General features: G+C 39.3%; 1 protein-coding gene across 1 annotated transcript; it reads left to right on the top strand.

The window, feature by feature from the left end:
• Positions 1-444: 444 nt before the first annotated feature.
• LOC115107819 (twist-related protein 2-like) lies at positions 445-8,122 on the top strand. Its single transcript, XM_029631486.2, has 2 exons — positions 445-1,191; positions 3,779-8,122. The coding sequence occupies exon 1, from the start codon at positions 672-674 to the stop codon at positions 1,158-1,160; it is 489 nt and encodes a 162-aa protein (XP_029487346.1). The 5' UTR covers positions 445-671; the 3' UTR covers positions 1,161-1,191; positions 3,779-8,122.
• The last annotated feature ends 796 nt before the right edge of the window (positions 8,123-8,918 follow it).

Genomic DNA, 8,918 nt, shown 5'->3' with positions numbered 1-8,918 from the left:
TATATTCATCATGAAGATGTCGCTATTGTACTAAAATAGTCAATACGGGATTAAATGGGTATTGTTTATGATGATCAAATTATAAAACAACACACTTTTCATAATATGAATCATGCATTTATCAAAGGCCTAATAACCATGCTACATTTGTTGATTTGTTTTTTTTAAGGGTCTATTAGTTATAGTCTATTTCATACCAATTATGGAAGAGGTAGGCTATAACATGAATTATTACAAATAAAGATAACAGGTCTATTGTTACTTTTGTCATTGATATTTGATTGTTTTGACATGATTCTGTTCTGAGGTCCTGGGCTGCTGTAATATAGCTACGGAGTGTAACATAAGACTGTTCCCTCCTGTTTATTAGCTGGCCAATCAGAGCCCGATACTGCCTCCCTCTTCACTAGACAACTATTTAGCATCTGAAACTGGGATAAAGTTTTCCCCAAAAAATTGGGGAAAAACTTCCTGCGAGAGAAGGACTACCTCAAGCGTAGGTTTGAAAGTATCCTACTCCCAAAACGTTTAGAACATAATAGTCGTAGAGTAAGACATTCTTTAAAACCACTTTCTGTCGGTGTCGGCATATTCTGATATATTTTGTAACCACAGCTTCAAAAGTGGAGACCGTTCTTTCTTTGCTATCCTTGCATTTCTTTAAACGAGAAATGGAAGAGGGCTCAAGTTCTCCCGTCTCCCCAATGGATAGCCTACTGACCAGTGAGGATGAGTTGGACAGGCAACAGAAAATATTTGGAAGGAAGAGGAGACACAGTAAAAAGTCGAGCGAGGACAGCTGTCCGAGTAACGTGAAACGGGGCAAAAAACCGAGTCCGAGCAGCAGCACTCAGTCCTACGAGGAGTTGCAGAACCAGCGGTGCCTGGCCAACGTCAGGGAGAGGCAAAGGACACAGTCGCTCAACGAAGCCTTCTCGTCTTTACGCAAAATCATCCCCACGCTACCCTCGGATAAACTGAGCAAGATCCAGACACTAAAACTGGCCTCCAGATACATAGACTTCCTCTATCAGGTGCTGCAAAGCGACGAGATGGACAACAAGATGTCGAGCTGCAGCTATGTTGCGCACGAGAGACTCAGTTACGCTTTCTCGGTGTGGCGGATGGAGGGCGCGTGGTCAATGTCTGCATCTCATTAGCATCCAAAGCCCTTCACTCAATGCCAAAGCGGTAGGTGGTACATTCAGCGTTACCTCTCATGCGAAAATACGAAACAAAACATTTTGCTAGTCCGAAATAATTAGTGGTATTAGTAGGCTATTATGCATAATAGCCGTGAACACAAGAGTAGGTTGTCTTAGGGCAAACATAAGAACCTGAAATAGTTTGTAGGTTGTTAATGATCCTGTTAAAATATGTTGTGGCTTGAGCTAAAATTCAGCGTCAGGTCAACTATTGCACAAATGATCTGAACGCGAAACTATTTCCCCTTTACTATAGTGAATTATGAATGAAATAAGTGTAGCTTATCCAATTACTCAGTGAATGTTCATGATAGTCATCTGGGTAGCCTTATACAAATAACATTCTTTAACATCCATGCCATGGCATCTGCATCTTGCAAACATTTCACCAGCGCGCGCGCAGAAGCGCATGTGGATGACCTGAGCACGAGCCAGGTTAATACACAGTTAGACAAGTTCTCCATCAGCATTGCCTGACAACACCACTGCTATTTGAGAAGAAGAAAATAGGCCTTCTGAAATGTTAGTGAGGGTCGTTGAACGGCTGCTGTTTGATTATAGACATGGGAACTTGGTGTTCTGAATGTAGCCAAAATAATATTTTTTTGGAACATGTTTTACTTGCCAAACACTGGGGTAGCAAACAAAGACGACTTTAAAAAATGCCTCACTGACACTGGGGGAGTGAAATGGTTGAAACGTCAAGGGTTTTATCTTGCTGTGAGTGGCGTGACAGCTCGAAAACACGTTCAACTCTGCAGTGAAATGTCAGTCTTGCATTTAATCCTTGTCCGTTCTTAACGACTTTTTAAGATGCGAGGCCTCTAAGGCCTGTGGCAGATAGAGGGGTAGGCCGCATCAAAACGCAGCAGCCTTGAACAGCCTACCACGGGCAATTCACATTCACAATGGAGCGCTTTCCTGTATGGGGACCGCAGGAATAGCAACGCTCGACTTGGGCCGGAGAGTTCAAAACCAGCAGTTTTATTAAAGATGCGAGCGCATTGAGCGTAGTGGGTATACTGGCGGCAAGTCAAAAATGGCTCCGGTCATTTAAGAGTTTCTAGTCCCCTTATCATTGCACAGCGTTACCCAACCGTTGTGCGTCTTTGAGCTGTGAAGCAAGCCATTGAAACTCATTTATGCATGCCACAAAACCATCTGATAGTGCATTTGTTTTCTTGTCTTGTGCCATTGGTTTAGGCCTAATTTAATTGTAGTAGACTTGTCTAATTCTAATGTACAGTTTTGTACAGAGAGCAATTTGCATAGGCCAAAATGTTAAAACAAATGTAGGCTGCTGCAAAAAAAAAAATGGGGGGAAATTCTTAATATGCCTACATCTTTTTAACAGATTTAGCTATACGACTTTATAACAGATTAGCTATAGGCCAAAATAGTATTTATGCTCTGAATAGTAGCCCACCAATTTTAAGTAGGTTACTGATGTCTTGGAACAGGAGTTAAACATTTTATTCCGTGAAAGAAACATTTCCAGTTAAATAAAGCCTGATTTTGGTTTGTTTAGTTTCCATGGACTGGTACCAGGAAGTTTACAGACCGCCCACTCGTATAAAACAGATCTTCTGTAAAGAGGACAAATAAACTACACTATGGTGATTTAAAGGTGGCCTTTCTCGAACTTAACCGGACGTATTTTCCGTATCCAATTCTGCTGTCAATGCTGTTTTGGGTTTCATTCGTCTGTGTGGAATGGCAAAGAAAAGCAAGTGAGAAAAATCGTCTTAAAATGAATTTGTAATCGTTAAACGACATTTATAAAATAAACTTCGAAAATGTATGCGGCAGAAATCACGAGGCCTATATTAGTCTACTCGAATTGATACCAGTGACACGTGCATTGTGCTATTTGATAATGTAATCTGCATAGCTGGTTTTTCTTAAACTAAATCAAACAAATCCAAATGTTTTTAACCCCAAAATATCTGAATATCAAATTGTAGTCTACTAATATTTACTAAACGAATTCAAGAAACAAAACGGCCATCTAAAATCTAATAGGCCTACAAACATAATTGCTGCATTTAAGCTTTGCCTCGTAAATTACTGAAAGAAAATGCAATAGCCTACTATGAATTTGGAAATGGCATTTACATAGGCCACATTATGAATATTACCAGCATAAATATTTCAATATTCACTCATCCATATAAATGAAAACATCCTAAAACAGACAGGTGCTCATATCCCCTGAAGTCTGTTTGGCCTGCTCATATATTTTCCAGTGATGCAATTACATAGGCCACTGTGGTTTATGCATCACATTTAAAATGAAATCCCTTTCCGTTGTTGACATATGGTTTCACTCAGGTCCAAATCACTGTTTAATTAAGGACTTCCCATGCCAGTGATCGTGTGCCACCCTTCAGGCCAATAGGCAACGCACTGTGTCATGGCTAGCCTATACAATCTCTTTCAGGAATTAAGTGCAATAAAGCTACGCATGCAATGTATTAACAATAATGCTATTGCTTGATAAGGTATATGCATTGCAATCTGTAATATTGGTAATTGGCGCTAACATTTTGATGTTTTCTTTCTTCCCCTGATAGACTGTTTACTTCTACAAAGTATGAAGACACCAAAGGATCTATTGAAGAACCCACGAACCTCAGAAACGTGGCCAAAGAGGCATAATGTGGTGCACAACTCTCCTGGAGTGCTTTGAGTGCAATTACCTAACACTTGGAAGAGTGTGAGAAGGAGTGAAGATAACCCGAAAAGTTGCATACTCAGACAGTGTTGTAAGACGCTTCTCGTGTCTACTGCTGGCGCATTATAATGTTGTTTTTTAATGTCGGAATGGTGATGAGAGTAGGAAAAACCATCTTTTATCTTTTTGGGGAAATTATATTTCGTTCTGTTTGTAAAATCTCAAAATAGAAGTATATATAAATGTTTCGTATTGTACATAGGCCTACCTGTATGTATATTCAGCTTGTAAAGGGACCAATGCAATTTAGAATACGTTCTTGAAGTACGCTGCATGGATTTATCCAGATTTGACTTATAAGCAAGTCTTTCAACTCTGTCCAATGTACATTTTTTTTTAAACTTATTTATTAAAACACATATTTTTGAATAATGTAGTTGAGGCTTTTGATTTATGTTTCCATAGAATACCATAGCATACCCATTTCAGACAGAATATGTAGTATATTATACAACCTGTAAAAAAAAAATATATATATAAGGCAATGTTTATGACTCCCTTTCAAACAGCCCCTTATTTACCACTTTCTTGTATGGTATATCCCTTTTATACATATCAGTGGGTAATAGGCAAATTGGTAGGGGAGGTGGGTGGGGGGTGTTGTTTATCCATGGAGGCTGTTTGCATTTCAAATCAGGGAGGTATTAAACAATGGAAGTGTTAATGAATTTACCTGCAAAAAAAGTGTAGAATCGTTCACACAGACCTGATACCTGGTATTTTGGTTAGGGGTTCTGTGAAAATGCAGGAATCAATGAGGTGTTTTTGTATCAGTACCCATTTCAGATATACAAAAAACAGGTATTTAAACGCAGGCATGGGTAAAATAGTGGGATTTCGATCTGCATGAAAAGGTTTTAATAATATAGGCTACATCCCCTCTATTTTGATGTAAATAATTCCAGTTGGCACGCAGTAAAGGAATAATCTAAGATTAAAGAAACTGATGAAAAAACATAGGCCTACCTTTTTTTCTCTTGATATTTTTCCATTTTGTTTGAGCTTTAATTTAGAAAATAATTGCATAATTCATTTGTTATTCGCTGGCAGTGTTTATGTAAGCGTCTCTTCCACGTTTTCTCCAGATAATCTCATAGACTAGGCAAAAAACAAACACCCCCTTTCAGTGCTTATTGTAAGATTTTATTTAGGTTTTCTTTCCCCGCTCTTGTTGTGGAAAGAAATCACCAGCTAAAAGCCGTCATAAAACCGCAGGGCTTCATTAACAGTGGGGGAAATTCGAGCCATTTTCAAACCAAAGGCATATAAAAGGCTTATCCGCCTTAATAACAACGTAATAATTTAAATAGCGATGCCTTGAGGTGAATTCTTTAATGAGCAAAGGACCCCGAACAACCGCAGAAATAACGACAATAACTATGGCGCAGCTTTTAACTACCGGGGCTAGTTAACTTTTCGTTTCAATCTAACCCCAACACCATCAAAGCACAACATTTCTGCATTACATTTTTCCAGACTTGGTGAAGATATACATCTCAAAAAAGTGAAAGGACGTTAATGCGCTCACATTGGGGTCACTCGCTGTTGAGGGTGTTGGCATTCACTCCATTTTGAGAAACCTTTGTTACAATGTGGCTGCTGTTAGTGTGTTGACTATTTTTGGCATGCTTGCCTTTTGTGAGTATGTAGGCCTATGGTCATTTTGAGAAAGGTGACTTCCAAAAACGTTCCATTTCACTGCAAGCGTCTTCAGCAAATATCATGAAAAATACTTGGAAAATAGAAAACTCACCTATTGTGGTTAATAATGTTTAGGCATGTGTAAGACAAATTCCTATTTTGAAGCCTAGAAGCCGGACTGTAAGCTACTGGCAGAAACATGCTCCAAAAACCTGGATAAACTTGATTAAGATGAGTGTTCAAATCCTTGTGGAGGAAATCTGGCAGCGTGTTTGAAGTGGAAGCACCTGCGATGGACTGCAATATATATATATCATCCAGTTGTGATGCTCTTGGAGGCTGCAGTAGGCTAGCTTATAGTCTACTCAAATAGGAAGCTGTGGCGTGAAGTCACACAGGCCTAGGCTATTCCCCATACTCGCACCTGCACAATAGCCCTAGGCCTATATTCATTGCATGCACCTGTTCTGATTCATTAAAGCACCAGTTAGAAACAAGCTTTTTACTATTTTTAACATGTATTTTATAAAAATGTATATTTATCAATTTGTAAATTAACAATAGCACAGATGTTTCTTCTAAATAATGTTTTCTATCTTACCGAAAAGGGGAGCAACTTTCACTGGGGACAGGGGGGAGATGACCCCACATTCTGAAATTGCATTTTTAGTTTTTTTCATTGCTCTGTGATACAAAACTAGCTATATGTCAGGCAGCATATGGAAATGTTTTGTAGCCTTTGTTTTGTCCCATTTCAACAGAAGTATGATGTACCATTGAACCATTAGTTAGCAAAGCTAGCCAACAGTTGGCTAACGTTAGCTAGCGCACTAACTTTAGCTATTCTTTTTGCCTCAATCCCACTAGACCTAAATCAAACGATGAAACCAGCGGCCAAACAATTGAAGATCGATATTCTGACGTTTTTTTTCAGCTCAATTTGAGTTTTCATTAGTCAGTAAAGCAATGCAACATTATTGATCTGTCAGTCGCCCTTGCCAATTCCCTATTTTCCACACTGACATGGTATAAACAGCTCAACAGGCTTCACTGTCATGGGGCACAGTCAGTACACAACAATATGCTCATCATGTCTCAGCAGGATCAGATGGTGACAGGTGTCCCCCCCAGGGTCAGACAGCCAGGGAAGACAAGTCTCCAGAGCTCAGGTGAACTTTTAAGTATATTATAACAATCAGTGAATGGACACAAAGTTCCATCTTGAGTTGGGTAGGCTACAGTCTGGAGTCTGGGAATAATTGTCATTTCAATTGTTGAGCCATTGATTCTATTCATGGTTAATATAATGTATAAATGTACACCAATGTAATTCTTTGTCATGCCTCATCTGAGCAGGATCAGATGGTGACAGGGGCCTTATCAGTGTCAGGCAGCCAGGGAAGACCAGTCTGTGATGGAGCTTAGGTGAATTCTTGCAGCAACAACACTATTTTCTCTGTGCAGCAAACAGTGGACAAGGAAGAAAGCTTCAACGATTGAAACTATTTTAAGGCAGTCTGACAAAACTCGAAAGTTCCTTTCCAAACTGTCTTTTCCTGATGACACAAAACATGTAAAACTACAATTTGAGGAAAACATGGGAGACGCTATTGATGATGACAAAGGGATACAGATGCGTTTGAATCCCCAGTCATGTTCATATCATCTCAGACATAAATTATTGCAGTTTAAGACCATCCATAGATAGTTCTATATGCCAGTGAAACGGAATATCATGCACTCAGAAATGTAATGTCTCTGCTGGAGGAGAAAAACACAAAAGGGGACATATTTGTATATGGTATACAAGGCTTGTGTCTTGTGAAGGCTGGCTGAATTCTACCAAAGAGTATGTTCTTCTATTTTAGGATGTCTGCAGATTGTCCGTTCAACCTTTTTTTGATTGCTTGGAAATGTTGATACTGGAGACTGTTATCAGAGGAAACGGTGTAACCTAGCATTTACAGTGGCTAAGAAATGCATTGCCATTCATTTGAAGGTTGGTTACCCTCCCACAATGGGTGGAAGAAATGTCAAGTTATGTATCACTAGATTTGATTTATTACAAGAATAAGGGTATACTGTGCAACTTTCATAAGGTCTGAATGCTTTATATGGAATGCAGTACGACAAAAATGAGTCTGTATTGAAAACATGCCCATGTCAGGGGAGATAACTATTTAGGCAATCTCTAGCTGCTGGGCTGCTCAGTCCTGCCCCTGTGTTTCTGAAATATGCTGGTTATCACTCTGGCCTTGGCCTAACACCTGAAACCAATAGTGAATGTTTCACTAAGATCCAAAAGATGAGTGGGGTGTGTTGGGTTGGGCTGCTGCAGGGCCATGGACCACTAGGGGCAGGACGGGCTGAGCCAGCTATGTTGTGTGCAAGTAAAAAGAGCTCTACAGTACTATTAAGCCTATGATATGAATTATATGGAGGATGTACTGTTTCTGTGTGTTAATGTGTAGGTGTATGTGTGTTTTTATAACACTTTTGTTTTCCAAACCATTCTTTGAGAAATAAAAAAAAGATGGGAAGGAAGTTGAGAGAGTTGAGTTATTGACTAGACTGTTGGGGGTTGGGCGTGCAGGGGGCTCAGTCTGGGTCGGCGGTCTGGCTGAAAGTTGATATAAAGGATGTCTTAATAAAGACAATCAAAAGTCTTTGTACTTTATTTGTAAGAGTTGTTCCATTTTTAGGCTATTGGTTAAAGGTGCAACACAATATTGATGATTGAATTATCATTGACCCAGTTCAGTCTTATTAATCACTTAAACATATTTAATAATGATCTCCTACCTAGCTTTATGACTGGGCATTTTTGCTTACTTTATGTAGTTCTAAATAGAATGGCCATGCGTCATATTAGATTGTGTAGAAATGCAGGAAATTAGCTTTAGATGCCCCCCAAAATGGGAGTATCCCCAGAACCCCACCAAGTTATACCCCCCCACTTCTAAAACTAAAGTTGCACCCCTGCTTACCAATGATGAAGGCTACATTTCAGCAATGGATGGGCGAATAGATTTGCAATCTCTATGACGAATTTCAATCTACTTGTTTCAGGGTCACTCTCAGATATAAAGTGGCAATGAAATGATACATTTAATATGGTAGCAAGTGACATTGATTAAATGACTTAAATGTAAATGTAAATGTAAGTCAGGCATGGGAGATTATGGAATGGAAGAGTTTATAGATGGATAACCTATATCCAAGTAGCCTCTATGCACTTTATATCTTGCAAGTGTGGAACTAATCTTGGCATAGGTGTTAAGGTTTTCTTCCAGTGAAGGAGAGGAGGACCAAAACGCAGCGTGGTTATTTTGATGAAT

This window comes from Oncorhynchus nerka, linkage group LG3, assembly GCF_034236695.1.
Source record: "Oncorhynchus nerka isolate Pitt River linkage group LG3, Oner_Uvic_2.0, whole genome shotgun sequence".
Classification (NCBI taxonomy): Eukaryota; Metazoa; Chordata; class Actinopteri; order Salmoniformes; family Salmonidae; genus Oncorhynchus; species Oncorhynchus nerka.
The sequence above is the reverse complement of the archived record's forward strand: the minus strand, read 5'-3'. Positions and strand labels throughout refer to the sequence as shown.